The following is a 17,087-nucleotide window of genomic DNA, read 5'->3' on the forward strand; positions in this document are numbered from 1 at the left end:
CTGAGGCATGTGTCCTGGGCTGGGAATCCTACTGCTTCTGTTCCCTGCCATCTTGCTGACGGTGGTGTGTGTATGTTTGGGCACAGATCTTGCTGCCTCTCTCCCGAGGACATTTGCATCATTGTCAGCTGCACATATTAAATTGATATGCAGGGCTCAGAAACACGTATCCCCTCTTTTGTCCCTTTGTTTGTGTGATTGTTGTGGTTTTAATTCTTCTTTTGACACCTGGAATATCACAAAGCTGCTGATAATCTGTTGGCTACTGAGGGAAATGACATTGATAGAAGGATAATGTGTGTCAGACTTATATCTAGATAATTGCAGACACACCCCAAACCCTCACAGCTCAGAGAATGAATATCCTAAATCCATTATTAATTTGGAGAGCCCTATGTGGCAGTTGGCTGCGGTGTCTTCTTGCTGCAAGAGTCACTTGCAAGGGATTTTTAGAAGACAGTTTGGGTTAATTTTGCATTGCTGTGTCGAGTTGTGCCTAATAGGAGTAATTTTGGGTACGTTCCTGCTGCCATTTCATGGCAGTGTGAGGAGCTGTAACAAAATGGGGTTGATGTCCTAACTCCTCGCTGAAGGAAGCTTCCCAAGTGCCTTCTCCTGCACAGGCGTAAGCCGCCGAGAGGAGGAGAACTGATGCACGATACGTGGTACCAGTGGTACCAGTTGACAGTGACACCTCCTCCTCAGGAGTCTTTGTTTTTCAAATTTGCTGGTTTACTTAGAAATATAAATCTACTGCTCAAAGGATTTATGACTAGATTTGAAGTATTGTGGTTGCTAAGTATAGACTTTTGATGTGATCGTATGGAAAGATGGAGCATGGTTTGAAACAGATACTGCCGTGAGCTGTCTTGTCCTATTTCTGAAATGATCTGTGCCATACACTGCTGACTTTTCCTGTCCATCCGTTAAAAAGTGAATTATGAAGAGTGCTGAGATGAACAGATAGTAGTTTAACCTTGTTAGTAAATATCAGGTAGCTCATATATACTGCTAGAACCTTACATCACAGACTTTCTCTTCAATATAGGTTTATGAAATTACCTTGTTACTATATAAACTGTCTTTGCTCTCTACATTCTTCCAGAGGTTTATTGTTCTCTGTATGTTGGCACAGAGCGTGACTCTGAAGAGTCAGTTCATGGTGTGGTGCATTTTAAAGACTTTGGGATATGGCCATATCTATTTTTCAGCAAAGGAATGAAAGCTTTTTTTCTTTTATTTTCTTTTTTTTTTTTTTTTTTCCTTCCCTAAGGTATTAAAAGTTTCAAAAGATGTGCTGAAATGAAAAGGAAATACTAACTAAAGACTGGATGGGAAGTAGTGCCTCAGACTACTGACTTTGTTTGCTTGTTTCCCCCAAAAAATCCTCCTATTTTAAGTTAATACTTTAAATCAAACAAACCTGGTTTGTGAACAAGTAAGATACTTGAACTATATCACACATTATTCATTTATTTATCTTGTGTGTGTGTGTGAGTGCAATAAAATTTTTACAAGCTGTAATCTTGTTCTTTTAATAGAGAGAAAACTATGCAGAATATGTTGCTTAGAGTATTAGATAAGCTACAGTCTGTTAATCAAATATTTTCATGATATGAGGGCAGTTGAGAAAACAGTACAATTTTTGCTAATGGCACTGGTAAGTAAACGGATCTATCATTACATTGTCATGAAAAGTGACATTGAGCAGAAACACCCTGCCAATCCCTCGAAGATAAGTATTTAATGTAATTAGACAGACACTGTCTCCTTTGTTGAACGTAGCATTAATCACCCAGAGAAGTCCAACTTTATATGAAATGGCTTTTTCTGATATGCCTTTGTATTAGAAAGCTTCTTACATGGTTTTGTCATGATGATCTATTTGAAGAAGTGGCTGCTGTAGCTGTACAGTTTTCCTCATGACATATCTTGCTGTTTTGTGTTCCATAATATTATTATTTTTATGATTATTATTTAGCAGTGTTATATTCTATAGCCATAACTTGTTTCTAAGCCTAGTAACCTACATGCATTTGGTGCTGAACCTCTTTGAAAACAGTTCATGCCTTAAACTTAGGAAATAGAAAAGAAACACATATAGCTTCCATTATGTTCACTGCTTCTTCCTATGTGGTGTTAGCACAGATTCATTGTTATGACATAAGCAAAGTGTTTCTTGTTTCAGATGCTAGTTCATAATATCACACACATTTAAAAAAAAAACCAAACAAAAAAGCTTCTTTCTATGAAAACCTCATTGTTAAATTGATGAAAAATGTTGCCCCCTTCCAGAATTCATTGGCACTACATTTTTTTTTTCCCCCAATTTTTTTTTTCCCTTCTCTGTCGCTTGTAATTTGTGCTGTGAAACACTGTCTGGTTCTGAACTGGTCTCCACTCAAATCGGTGCACAGCTGTGGCTTCCCACCTTCTCAGTGGTGCAGAGAGCTTTGAAGGGAAAGAATAGGGTTTAGTCAGAGATGACAGCAGACTTCACCAAGTAACAGGTGGAGGTCAAGTCGGTTTATTTGTTGGGATGAACAGAGTGCAGAGACGAAAAATCTTTGCCATAATAAGGTTTAGGAAGAAAATGCTGACTAGTCTAAGCTTTGATTCCAGCTGACAGATCCTTTTCTAGTGTTCATTACTTGATTTCACAGTTCAGGCAATTTTAAGAGGCTTAAAATTATATTTCTCCTCTCCTCTATAAAACTTTCTGATCACTTTCTGATTTTTGCTTTAAGTAAAGTTATAGGGGACTCCCTAATATATCACTTCTGCCTTTAGACTCTTACCACATCAATCTGCCATCAAAAATGTAAGGATAAGCTTTTTCTTTTCTTTTTTTCCCCCCAGACCTCTATTTTTACTGGTTCTTTTATAATGTGAAAATTTCACCCATAGACACCAATTCAATTAGAAAATTAAAGCTTCAGAAAAACTCCCCAGAAAAGTTGACACTAAAATAAAACAGGACACTTAAGAAGTCACTGTGGCTGTCTGGGCATACAGGATTTTTCTGTTCCTGGGCGCAGCAGTAATGAAGCTCAGCCACCTCAGCGTACTAAGTTTGAATCACCAAGTGCCGGTGAGCCATGCTCCGTCCTGAAAGGGACTCACAGCAAGACCCCGGAGAATCAGAGCAGAACGTCCTGACATTGTGTGGCAGTGCTGGGACTGCGGTGACCTGTCGGCATCGTTGCATGTTAATGCAGCATCACAAAGGGATTTTAGAGGGCTGAGCTGCAAGGGTGTGAGTCTCTGCTAGGTTAACCTCCTGCCCTTCCCCTGTGCCAGCTCCTGGGAGGGGAATGTAGGTGTTTGTCCTTTCCCACCCTTTCTCTTTCACCACCACCACCACCTGCTTCCTACCTGCTGGAGTGGGCAGAATAGGAGTATCTTTAGCCATTTGCTAAAATCTTCCCCCTCAGACTTTCTATTACTTCTGCATTCATTCTTTGCAGGAAGAGGAAACTCACTGGTCAAACCCTTGGACACCAGAATAGTTGCATGCAGTTTCCCAGGGAGCCAGATAGCTCTAAAGCTTCCCAGTGAGTGACAGTTTCTCTCTTCTATTCTTCTGAAACATGTGTTTTACACATATACTGAAAAATGTTAATATCAATTTACAGCCAGATTCTTGCCTTTTTTTTTTTTTTTTTTTATAAATCAAATCTCCCAAAGTATATTCACTTAGAGCACCTCAGCACACAGGTCACTTTTTTCTTTTTTCTTTTTTTTTTTACATAGGAAACAGTGTTGGATGCTCTTATACACATGACATCATTGGGCTTGAAAGTTGTTAGCTCATTCAGAGTTAGTGGCAAGAACACTGGACTTGCCAGCACCAAACTGTGAAACTTTTTTTTGTGTGACTGGTAGAAATCTCATGGGGGTAAAAATCCAAAAACAAAAAAAAAAGGGAGGGGGGGAGGGAGGGAGGAGGGAGGGGATGTAAATCTATGCATTTGGATTTGAGTATCTTCACTACTATGATTACAACTCTGTCCTAGAAGTCCTTGACTCACAAATCTTTGGAGGCTGGAAGAGTGTTTTGGGGAATTATCACTGTACGCTTTCCCTGGTCTTTTTTACTCTTTTCTAGGCATCCATTAGTTACCACTGTCAGAGAGAGGATCCCTGTAATCTGATTTGGCATGGCTATTTTTCTGTGTTCCTAGGCTCATGAGATCAAGTTATGTAGGATTATTTCATAATGCCAGAGCAGCAGTTTCTGAGGTTCGACAAAGCTATCTAGCAAAGTGTCTAATAAAACAAAAATCCTGTCCCATACTGTAGCTTTCTTGGTCCAGTGAAGCAGCATCCTCATGCATACCAATTCTGTAAAGTTGCTTCTGATAGCTCCCTCTGTCCTTTCATTTTTCTAAACTAAAGTGCCATTTTCCTTTCTACAGCTTAATTGAACCTAAACGCACCCACTTTTTCTGCAATGTGGTATTTTGCTAATTTTACTATTTGCTACTAAGTTTTCCATTAAGCAAGCTGAAAAGCTTCCCCTTTATTACTTCACTGGGCCAAGATTTCACACAGTATCCTGCTTGCTAACAAAATATGATAGTGTTCTCTCTCACCTTGTTTCTTTTTTCTTCTTTTACTTTCTTTTTATAAAATTAGGATATCTAAGAAACCCCGACCACCGCGGAGCACTACATGGTGGGTGTGCTTATTCAAACAATGCCAATGCTCTTGTTCTGGGTGCATAGACATTTTGTGTTGGATTGGGGGGGAGGTAGCAGATTGTCCCTCTCGTGTGGGTCCTCCGGTGTCTAGTAAGGAGGGAGCTTGTGCTGAGCACTGTGCGAGAGTGGTAGCACTGGAAGGAGCACTTAAATGTTACCTCTGCCTTTTCCATGCCTGTTCTCATGGAACTTGCAGAGGCATTTTCCCTGTGAGCCCTTTGCCTCTCTGTCAGAAGTGTTTTAAATTGCTCAGTAGATGAGAGAGGTATTGGGCAGATCATTCAAGCAGACCTGCAGGCAGATTGGTCATACACAGCTCCTCTGGAACTGATGCCAATGCCAAACTGCTGTGCTCTGCCTTCTCTGCGGTGGGAACGTTTCATATCTTCCAGGGGGATTCTTTGCTCTTACCAGAATCCTAAAGCCATTGGGAATGCAGAAAAATGAGGCTGATTTCACCTATCTGATCTCACCTGCCTGAGAGCCGATCTGTTGGGAAGCAGTTTAAGTCTTTGCTGCATGGGAGCTGCCAAACCTTCCCCAGGTCACCAGTGCCATGCCAGCAGGCACTCACCAGCGTACAACTGGCAATGGACGCTTTCCAGTAAAAGAGCACAGCAGCTGTAGGTCAGCTACAAATTATTTTTTGTGTTATGGAGAAATTAGATGACTGCTCAGTCCTGTGACTGTCCAACCTCAGCAGTCATCCTGTGAAAGTACCAGGAACCACTGGATAGCAGTACATAACAGTTCCATGAGTACACTCTTGACCTGTCAAATTATAAATCCATTCCAGTTTGGTACGATGCACATGAATTCAGTTTGCAACTCTTTCTTTCTTTGGAGTAATGTCTTCGACCTCAAATTGTGCAGAAATCAGGTGACTTTGCAGTACATGGTAAATTACCTGAGCTATTTCCAATCCTGACCACAGCTTTTTCATTAATTAAAACATATGTTCAATGGCATCGGATACCGATTAAGACTTCAAACCTTATATTAATGCCAAACTTAGTCTTGTCATCATAAAAGTAATTTTAAAACATTACTGTGCAGTAACTGAGGTCACAGGTTGAAAAAATCTCCATATTTACCCATCTCCATCTCATGCCTTCAGCATTTAGCAGAGATCATTGTCACATATAGCTTGGGTAGCCAATGATCTCTTGATGACATGCAAATAATGGGCAAATGATTCTGGGGGAAAAAACCCCAAACAAACAAATAATAAACCAGAACATTTGACTCCATCCTCTTCAGTTACTAAAATTCCCTTTAGTATTGCTTGCAATTTAGCATCCATATGCATCTCAGGAAGATATAGTTGAAACATAAATCTATTCTGGGTCTTTTACTTGCAAAAATATCATACCTCAGCTATAATCATATGCAAAGACTTTTTAGAGGGCTTTGTAAATGCCATCCAAATTTATGATGGCATTTTTTTTGCCTCACAGCTATAGATGTTCCATCCCCCAAGCACCCACGTAAAGGTATATTCTCCTATGGATGGATGCAGTTTGGCCCTGCTCCTATATCTAATCTGCCAAGTATGCTGAAAAACTCTCAAATAACATTTGAAATGAAACAAATGTAGTAATGAATTTTAGATGAGTTGTCTAAAGACGTCATTAGAAGGGGGGGGTTATTCTTATTAAATCCATATATATTTGTACAATGCAAAAAACGATACTGAAAATAACATTAACTCACAGGGAAAACTGAACTGGTATCTTGCTGTTTATCACACTTCTCATTAAAGTTTTTAAATCTAAAACTTGTTAAATTATATTTTGAAGAAATTGATAATATACTTAGTAGCAGTTTATTAGTTATTGAAAGAACCACTTGGGTGACAAACCGGGATGGAAGGCTGACTTGAGAAATCTAAAACACTCCAGATAATGCTGTAAACACAAGCAGAGAAGCTAATGTACACTCTATGGAAACATGGCAGCAAACCACTTAAGACAGACTTTAATGGGGTAGAGTTTAAAATAATGGTGAACACCGTAGTGCTTGGGTTTAAAATTGCCTAGGCAAGATTTTTCATAAGAATATACTAATATTTCTCTCCTGTAAACGAAGCAGTGATCATTTACAGAGGAGAAATTTCAACCTTCTTTTTCCTAAGTGACATCAGAATTTTGATTCTAACTCAGATTATCATTTTTGGCTAAAAACTGCTGAGAAGTCCAAAAGCATTTAAAACCTAAAGCCACTGAATCTATTTAATGTGCCTTTGGCACCTCTCTTATTCTTTTAGTCCTTTTTGAACATTCTGGTCCTCATTTGAATCAATCTCTTTTTATTAAGTTCTTTGGCTCATTTACTTGTATGTGCATTTGCTTTATTTTATTTGGAACATTCCTTTTGTAGTGTCTTGAAAAAGAGTTGTGACATTTCTTTTGGATAGCTTCTTAAGTATCTGGCAGTCACCTATGATATGATGTTGATGGGTACGGATAGATTAGCTCTGTTTTCCTGATGATCTGTCAGATGTCGAGTTCTGAGGTTGTGTGTGTTGGTGATGCATATGCAGTAGTTTGGTAAGTGGATAGATGGGGAGCTTTCATTTTTCTGCTGTAAAATCACTGTTTATTAAGCTGGACGTAGTCCTGTGAAGCGAGGTACTCACTGGCAGGTAGTTAATCAGTGATGATGGTAACTCAGAATGTGACCAGGAGAGCAAGTATCCATTCAGAACATAGAAACTGAAGAGCACTTCATTAGGATGAGTGATTTTCCATCTGCGTTGTGTTTTGTGTATACTGGAGTAACTAATACAGCAAACTGATGGATGGCAGTTAGTGTGATCATATCTCAGCTGATGACAAAGTTTGCTCATCACTAAGGAGAACAGACTTACTATGACTGACAGTATAGCCATGAAAATTTCAAGAAGCTTGAAATTAAGAATTTCCCAGGGAAAAAAATAAAAGCAGCTGATCAGCATTTCTGTTGATAACTGATTTCAGTGAAATTGCTGGAACAATTTGCACAGAAGGATGAAAATTCCTTGCAAAATTCTTCCCACATATCAGGTTGTTTTTTTTTTCTTCAATAGCCAGCTTGGTTTTTTTCTGCATTATCTATCTGTTCTGCATGTTGTTGAATTCATGGTCCACTTGGTAATATCTGAGCTTCTGTGATTCCTTCTCATAGTGTCCCTTGAGAATGAAGATCCATACCATATTTCACTCATAGTTTTTTGTTATGAAATCTCCATCAAGAGTCTAGTGGCAGAGAGCTGCTGGGAATATTGGGGATAATTATCCAAAAGTCATCTTTGGAGTTGAATATTAGCTGGTCTACCAATGTGGCTGTCTTGAGAGATGGAGTTATTGTTTAGATGTGTGCTGTTGGAATCATGTTAGTAATTAAAGAAGTGAAATTGGATGGATATACAGAAAGAGATACAGAAACAGCTGTAGATTTGGAGAGAAAAGGGCTTGCTCTCCTCTTACACCGTTGTGGCTCCATTCACTCCATCAGAGCTAATCTTGATTTCAGTACCTCCATTGGTAAGGTGCATAGGTATATGGAAAATAGGTTCATAGCTATTTATTTGTTCTGGGAAAGATTTGTGCATCCAGTTCTCGCGCATCATTTTCTGGTCCGTTCAAATATATATATCAGCTTCACACATGAACATTTGAAGATCTTTAGCTGTACTCAAGAAAGACTCGTATGTGGTGCATTTCTATACTGGCAAACATGAGGAGGTAGAGGAATTAAAACCATCACAATGCTCCAGTGCCCCTTAGAAGATGAGGAACATGAAGTACCCCCGTGCGTTCACTGATTAAACTTGGGCTGGAGGTTTGCGAAGTGCAGAGTTTTGGAAAGTCTTGCTGCAGGACTTCACCATCCATGCAATGGCTCCAGTAACCAAGAGTCTCTCAAGGACAAGGATCCCATTTACGCTTGCATTATGCATTGAGCAGAAGGGTGTGATGCATGATGTGGAATGAACAAAATAACTTGTGTGTGTTTAGGGAAACGCCAAATTAATGAAAATTCAGAAAGCTCTAATGTTGAAAAGGCACCCAAATTCCTTGATAGAAATATAATGCTGCTAACAGTTTCAAGATTATTGTTGTCTGAATTTTCTGCTTATTGTGTACTGCAATTAAAATTCTTTTCAGCTGAAAAACCAATTTCAAATTAATATTTCCTTTTGGAAAAAAGTACGAAAAGTACACATCTTGTTCCATTTAGCACCATCATGGTCTTTGATCTGGTTCCCTCTGTCCAGTGGGGGAAGAAAAAACAGATTCATGTTAATGGGAGCAGGCTAAGACCATATATGTTTGGCATACATATCCTTCTGGAATCACATGAACACAAGTACAGTAACTTAAAGTAACACACCCACTCAGACTTCCATCTGTGTTTTATGCCACAAATCCCTTTATTTTCTTTTTTTATTTAGCAATTAACTTTTCCTTTTTTTTTTTTCTGTAGTTAAAAGCTGCCATAAGATGAAATAGGCAAAGTCTATTGCAGTCTAAATACAAGTCAGAGGAGCTTCAGACCTGAATTATGAAATCTGTATTTCCTAAAAGTGCCAGGTGTGGCTGTGATTTGGACAACAGTCCTACACACAGAGTAGTTCGAACCACTTTTAAACCCCACCTGGGTTACCCAGCCATTGTGTTCTGGCTGTTCTTGTTTATTCCTTGCTTGGAGCAGATGGATAGAAAGAGGCAGGGAACGGGGAGGATCCTTGGCTCCATTCCCTATTCACCGGCCAGCACAGCTGAGACTGGTTGGGGGAGATTGTAATTTGTTGCTGCCCTGCACCAGAGAGGAGACAGAAGAGAGAAGAGACTCAGAGGTGTCCTCATGAGTTGGCACTACCCCTTCCATGGGGCCATGTGAAGAGCTGAAATTGGGTCTTCAGCACAGTGGTCCCCAACATTCATTAGCTCTTGGGAACAATGCTGAGGAAAGCCGTGCAAAGCAGCAGCATCCTTTTTAATCCAGTTTTAACTTTTTAATTTCCTGCATTCCCGAGCAACACAGGAGGGGAAGCTGCAAACTGGGGACCACTAAATGTGTTAAAACTCATTAGGTGTGAAACAGAAGACCTTTAAAACTAGCCAAGAGTCTCAAACATGGGTGCCAAAAATTAAACACCTAATTCCATATTTAGTCATCTATCTTAGTCTCCACGTCACAGTTGTTAATATCCACCATGCCATCTTGTAGGTGGCCTGATTTTCATCAGGCACTGGGCAGCTACAAAGCTAACTCAAATGCTGAGACCACTTACCTGAGAGTGAGACTTGTAGTATTGGATTCCAGATTTTCTGGGTGATTAAACCAGAGTTCCCTTGCTCTCGCTCTCAGCTCCTGTAAGGAGCTTTGATAGAATAACCAGCATTGTAACATATGGCTTAGCAAGAGGGGGAAAAAAAAAAGAAAATGAGTATTAGAAATGGATGGACTAAAGAATACGCAGGATATATCAGGCACATTAACCAAACATATGGTGCTAAATGAGATATTTTTTTTTTAAATTGCAAAAAAATTGACATTCCTGGCAGTCTCAAGGATAATGTGACATGGCTGTGATAAATTTAGAAGAATGGGACATATTTTGGCTTGTTCTTGGAAACCTTTTTCTTGCATGCCGACTGTATTTCTTCTTTTATTAACCCATTCAAAGAATGTTTGAATTTTGCTGCTAGAGCACCATGCTAGCGCAACATAAAATGTGAATGATGCTAATTGCTTTGCACTGCCTAACTTTCTGTCATACCCTCCCCTCTTAAAGGACAAAACACTCTTTGGAAATGAGCTGGCAAGCTCATCTTATTCTTTCTCTTGGTCAATATTAAGTGATGTAATTAAGCTCCTGTTTGCATATTCTTCTGAACTAGGAAGCAGCCATTTACTTATTTTTTTTCTTGAGATCTGATGGATATGATCACTCAAAATAAAATGTGTCATTACAAACCTCAAACAAAATAACAACATGGTAGAGTTAGACTGTTCCAAACCAATACATTTCAGGATACTCTGAAATAACAACAACTAAAGTAGCCATAATAATAGCAACCAGAATGATGATAACAAACAAATATAAGTAGGAACCAATTATCAGTGCTTCAGTTTGTCATTTTTACAACATAGGGTTACATTAAAATCTCTATTTTCACATGAATACATCTGTCTCAACCTTATAAAACCCATTCCCATATGAACATGACGCTGCTCAGCCTTGCTATAGTGCAAGGTCAGTCACCAGCTTTCTTGTCGCCCCTCAAGTTCCAGTGTCTGGACACAAGCATGTAACTTACTACAGCTTTAAACTACATTCTACCCTTCTTCCTGCCCCTTCCCCCGGCCCTGCTTTAGATGAGCCAAGCAGATTTAAAGAACAGAGGTGAATGAACAGCTTCTTGATTTTCTCAGAAGCTTTATGAGCTAGAGGATGTGGGAGAAAGCACAATGTTCATGAGCAAGCTGAACCATATGGTGCATAGACTTGGAGATCTCACTCTTTCCATGACCTCCATAGCTTTCTAAGGGCACAGGTACTCATGTCCACTCCTGGGTCTCTGCTCATGGTCTACACAGCCATCAGCTATGTGCTGGGCTTTGTGCCTCCACACAAGAGTACTGCATGACCTTGGAGGTAGAGCAGCTCACAGCAGGCATATTTTACTGCCTTAGTCCCCATGCACAGTCACTTGTCCTGTCTGTGATAGTTTGCACTTAGGGGGATGGAGCCTGCTACATTTAAACCTTCTTGGGGAGCAAACCTAGCCCCTTCCACAGCCCAACACAGAGGAGATGTACTCGTGGCCTTGCTACCAACTGCATCATCCTTCTACCCTTCCCCAAACACAGATACTGCCACTGACCCTTGACTTTGTGCTTAGGGCTGTGGATGACACTGATTTGGTTCTTTCATCCTCAGTTTCTCTATCATAAGAAAATTTGGGTCAGCATAACCATTGCTTCTTTGTGCTATCTTTGTCAAACACAGCAATAATTAAGTTACTTCCCAACATTCCCTTTGAGCAAAAATTCATCAGGCTGCACTGGAATATTCCATTCAAATACCTTAAGTCAGTCTCCTTTTTTCTCTTACCCCCGGACTGAACAAACTTTTTGCTTTTGGACTCCAAAGTCCTTAAGACCAACATAAAAAAAAAAAAAAAAACCCAGCCCAGTATTTTTCTTGCACTATAGTCAGTTCTACACTTTGATTTTTGAAAGATTAAGTAGTAACCTTTCTTGCTATGAGGAAAAAGCCAACATGACAAACCCTTACAGCAGTTTCAAGACAGAATGCTGCAAGTACAGCACTGAAACTCTAACCACTCCCTTCCTTTATTTAACTTTCTGAAATATAAACTGCAAAACCTCACTGAAACCATTAAGACCCCATCAGTACAGCGTATAAAGTACAAGAAGGCTCCTACATGTTACAATCAACATCCCAGGGACTATAAAACTAGTGTTATTAAATATAAAGTGAATAATGTTGTCCAGATATAATACTATCCAGGCCTTTCTCTTTACTTTTTAACAATGACATTCCATAAAATACAGAGTTGCAAACAAGGCTGAATGACTCTGCTAGCGGAAGTTCAGCTTCCACACCAGTTGATATTTTGCTTTTGCACCTGAAACATCTACTATCCTGCACCTTTGTTTTGCTGTATCCCTATGGATATATGCAAAATGCCTGGTGCACTCCATACACTGGATAGTATGTGCAGGTAATCAGAATACCTCTAGAATTATAAAAATATGGAGAACAATAAACACACATACATATTCTTCATCTGTATGCTATAATATTCTTTCATCCAAGCATAAATCATGTGCAGCAAAGGCTCGGATGTTAAGAGCCTGTTGCAATATATTCAGCCCACTAATTTCTTTGGTGCCATGGGCTTTATACAATATATCAAGAGGAGCTATTCTCCCAGAGCATAGGCATCCAGTCATATTACCATTACACCATTTCTGCCTGTCTACAGGAGAGGTTTCACCCAATGGCAACTTAACTCTGATTTTCATTGGAAGCCTTTGATATAGTTCAAGGGCATAACAACTCTGAAATAATTCCAGTATGGTTCCTAATATCAAGACACAAATACCATGCACCCTTTAAAAAAAAAAAAATTGAAAGCAAAAGGGAACCAAATAAACATATTCCTTTCAAATACCTTTGAAGTCAATAGAGTAAGGAGAGGCAAAGTTTGAACTCAGAAAACTTCAGTCTCAAGTTGTGCCTTGAGTCGTGCAGCACATTTAAAAGATCCATTTGCAATAATCTACTAAACCAGTGAGTGAAAGACAGAACTCATAAAAAGCCTGTAAAAATCCAAATGCTCCAGCTATTACGGATTTCTAAAAATAAAACAGAGTAGGTTTCAGTAGCAATAATAAGCTGCATCTTATCCATATTTCAGATTTAAAAGAAAAATATAAAAATATGGCTGCCTTTTAGTTCTCCTTGCTCAGAGCAAACCATGGCTATTCTTGCCTTAAAAAAAAAAAAGCAAGACCACAAATAAAAGTGAGCCTTCAGCTTGCTGTTCTATACCATTTCATTTGTCCTTTAAGTTTATCTAGCTGCTTCTGCACCCACTTTCACAATGCATAGGCTGTCGTTCCATGACCTAGCATTATTAAATTGCACTTATCAATCATTCTTGCCAGGAATGCCATCGCCAACTACATTAAAGAAGTCAGAGAAGTCTGGTTTCAGCAGTCCCTCGCCTTCGCAGACCTCCTCCCTTGGAACGGCTTTCACACAGCACCATCGACCTGTCATTACAGGACCCAGAGGTGAGGCTTAACCCAAGAGCCCCCAGGCAGCTTAAAACGTTAGCCATGGCACCCAGTCTCCATTCCAGAGCCTTTACATGGAAAGTCCTCACCACATGCGACCCACCCAGTGAAAGGCTGTGCTTCAGAAGCTGATAACCCAGAGGTTTTAGTTGTCAAGATCTGTATTTGGTTTTGCTAGGCTGGGCTGTTCGGTGCAACTCCTGATGACCATTCAACAGTGCCTAAGGTGGAAATGCTGGTTTCTGAGGGGTTCAGGTTTTATCTGAAGAGGGTGGGGAAAGGTATAGAATGTGTTACAGAAAGTGTCTTCTGCTTGTGTCCATCCATGACATAGATTCAGTCTTAGTACTCCTTGAGATAGGGACCCATCATTCACTTCTGAACCACGCCTGTCTTCCAGCACTGTGGATTTGTTTCTGCTGGTCCTTTAGTGCTCACGTTGTTGGTTTCAGCGTGCTGAGGAGCCTCCTTATTAGGGGACTCCTTTGAAGTTGGTTCCTGCAAGGCTTTGGCTGGTTTTCTTCACTGTACTCTTCTGTCTTTCCAAGTAAAAGAGTTGTCCTCTGGGTCTAGATATGTGCTTATACGTTTTTGTTAGAAAGATGCATTTGCATTTAACCTAGAAAACTAAATGCAGTACTCAGTTCATGTTTGAAAAGGAGCTCACTTGGGCATAGTAACACACAGACATGAATGAACCTTCTTACAAACCTCTTTGGAAGACCCAAAAATAGGAATGAATGGTTGTGACATGTTTTTCTGCTGTGAAATTTTGTCGCATTTGGAGGAGATTATTAAGGCATTGGTCAAATGGTGAAGCATAAAAAGGCACATTAGCAGTTCATCCTAGAAATTACTTTGAAATGTCTGTTTGGCATTAGTGTGGTTTTACTGAGGGCAGCATAAACCAGGAGGAGCCTCTTTGTCTGCACAGCCCAGGTGGTGTGGAGGGAAGAAGTGGAATTGCACCAAGTTGAAGCAAGGTCAGAATTGCACTTCATGGGGTTTGGTGCTTTGTTAAATCTACTTATTGCAGTTTGATTTGTTGTGGTTAGTCCCATGAAAATTATTTATTACCCTTAGACATACACCTAGATCCTCAGAAGACATTTAGGCATCTTAAGCTCTATACAGATTTCCCTTGAAATTTGGACCTGAGCTATCTGGCAAATATATCTTCTTTTAAAAGCTTTGATAATTGGTGATATAAGTGTGAATAATGTGAACAGTCCATTAACATTATATTCAGTGCACATCAGCTGACTCTGAATTTCTGTCTTCTGGAAGTTCAGCCTTTTAGATTTCAGTTGTTGATTGATTAGTTAATAGGCTTTTCTGTATTCAGCTATGTTTTACTTCACGCTTGTTTTTTAACACCATTGAATGCCTTCCTCTGCTGCTGTTTAGACTCCTCTCTATTTGGGATTTTTGTGTGGTTGAGAGAGGAGACGTATGACTGGTGAGGTCTTGTTTCTATCTCATCTACAGGCTGTTTTAACACAGCTTTTTCTGTGCACTGGGGAGTATCCATCAGCTATGTTGGAAGAACATTCAAAGACAACCAGAACTCAAGAGAGCAAATACAATGATTAGAGTTCCCAAATTTTGTTTGTTTGGAAGGAGGTGTCTTTACTAATTCTGTAAAGAAGTAAAACGGTTTCTGATCATCGTGGTTCCTAACAGGTTAAGCAAAAACTGTTCTTTGGCAACCTCATTTAGAAGCCTCTTCTATTTTATGCTTGTTCACAAACAAAGCCTTGCTGACTTCCAGGAAAAATCCCTCTGAATCCATCCATGGCTTCTTTAAGTGTCATCATCCTGGAAAAATCTTGTTCCAGACTTCACTCTTTGTTCTTTTTAAACATTCCTCTTCAGTATTCTTCTTCCACAACACACTGGCTGTGTTTATTTCTCTTCTACAAATCGCTCTGTTAAGTGTCAGAGGACACAGTCTCAAGCTGCACCAGGGGAGGTTTAGGCTGGATGTTAGGAAGAAATTCTTCATAGAAAGAGTGACTGGCCATTGGAATGGGCTGCCCAGGGAGGTGCTGGAGTCACCATCACTGGAGGTGTTTAGGAAGAGACTTGATGGGGTACTTGGTGCCATGGTTTAGTTGATTAGATAGTGTTGAATGACAGGTTGGACTCGATGATCTCAAAGGTCTCTTCCAACCTGGTTAATTCTATTCTATTCTAAAGGGCAATACACTGAGATGGATTATTTCCTTCAAATCCAGCTTTGTTCTTTATCTCATTCCCTCCAGTGTACTTTAGGACAGTAAGCGGAAGAGAGAAGCTTTTCAGGTATCAAAAGTGGCAACATAAAGAATATAATGCAATCATATAAGAGGATATAATCTTTAAGCCATGCATATCCACCATTAGTAACTGCACCTACCTGCAGAAACCATAGATAGAATACAATACAGACATGTTGCACTCTCTTTGGGTACAGAGGCATTATGTAAATAGTCAATGGCAGACCATGCTGAGTGGTCTTTGGAAAAATAAGAGCAGAATTTACTCTTCAGTCTGCAGAGGCATTTCAGAGAAAGTCATGAGTAAGTAGGTCGCCATCAGAGTGAGCTCCTCAGCCAACTTCAATGACAACAAGAAGGTTCAATCTCATTCTGATGTTCATATGTGCAAGTTTGTCACTTGGATGTGTATATGAGATGCATTTGTAAAGCATGATCAAAATAGACAGCAGAGAAGAAGCTGCAGACTATTCATGGCAGGTGTTGTCATTGACAACCAGTGATTTATAACTTCTCAGGAATATTCCCGAATCGTTCACAAACTTCCAAACAGTCCTTAGAACACAGTGCACATCTTACGCTGGGGTATCCCAGGATACCCAGTGCCCTTCCCAGTGATCCCCACAATGAGTCATTTTGGAAACAAAATTGTCTTGGAGGAGGAGTTGATCCTTGAGAGGTTTTCTTAGCTATAAGGTACTCCATTCAAAGACCCACTTGGCAAGCCTCTGCCCTCATGAGATTATCTGCACTGTACTGTGGTGTGGAAGGCTGTGCAGTAGTTTCCTGCCTGCATTGGTGCTGCTGCCAGTGCTCAACCCAGCTGGGCAATAGCCAGCAGAGAGGATATGAGCTGGCTGACCAAAGGACCAGATGTGCAGTGAGTGCTGGCGCATAGATGCCAATGCTTCAGTGACTCCTCAGTAGTTCCAACAGATGGTGGTAAGATCCAAGTTTCTTTGGTGATAAGCTAGCAAAGTGATTCATGGAGCCTCACTGGATGATGGCAGTTTTTTGGGCATGACTCTATGAATGTACCATATGTCTTCTCTGGACCAGGGTGGTTAGGATTCAGTGCCTGGCAGATGGTAAATTGATCACCTATAGGGTGGCTTTAACATCACTATCAGATTTAGAATTTCTTTCAAGGCATTGAAAATACAAGCAGTTGGATCTCTAGCTCCTACACAGCATACTTTTGTTACCTGCAAGTTAGATTATTTGGTGGTCATCTTAGCTCCCCACAGCACTCCGATATTACAAAGCCATCACTTTTTGCTGACATCTTACAAAGTTTCCCAGGCAT

At 40.0% G+C, this 17,087-nt stretch overlaps 1 protein-coding gene across 12 annotated transcripts in view; it reads left to right on the forward strand.

The window, feature by feature from the left end:
* The window catches only part of NFIA (nuclear factor I A), a 255,292-nt gene that overhangs the window by 187,381 nt on the left and 50,824 nt on the right, over positions 1 to 17,087 (forward strand). For 4 of the 12 annotated variants that reach the window (XM_068140738.1, XM_068140735.1, XM_068140736.1 and 1 more), the window contains 3 exons: positions 3,468 to 3,554; positions 4,639 to 4,677; positions 13,392 to 13,520. The exons of 3 other annotated variants lie outside the window; for them this stretch is intronic. In XM_068140738.1, the coding sequence (XP_067996839.1) occupies positions 3,468 to 3,554; positions 4,639 to 4,677; positions 13,392 to 13,520 (255 nt within the window). The remainder of the gene's footprint in view (positions 1 to 3,467; positions 3,555 to 4,638; positions 4,678 to 13,391; positions 13,521 to 17,087) is intronic. 5 more of the 12 variants (XM_068140743.1, XM_068140741.1, XM_068140742.1 and 2 more) reach the window with 4 other exon arrangements.

This window comes from Melanerpes formicivorus, unplaced genomic scaffold (assembly GCF_026170545.1).
Source record: "Melanerpes formicivorus ecotype bairdi unplaced genomic scaffold, bMelFor1.0.p_v2 SCAF_7, whole genome shotgun sequence".
Classification (NCBI taxonomy): domain Eukaryota; kingdom Metazoa; phylum Chordata; class Aves; order Piciformes; family Picidae; genus Melanerpes; species Melanerpes formicivorus.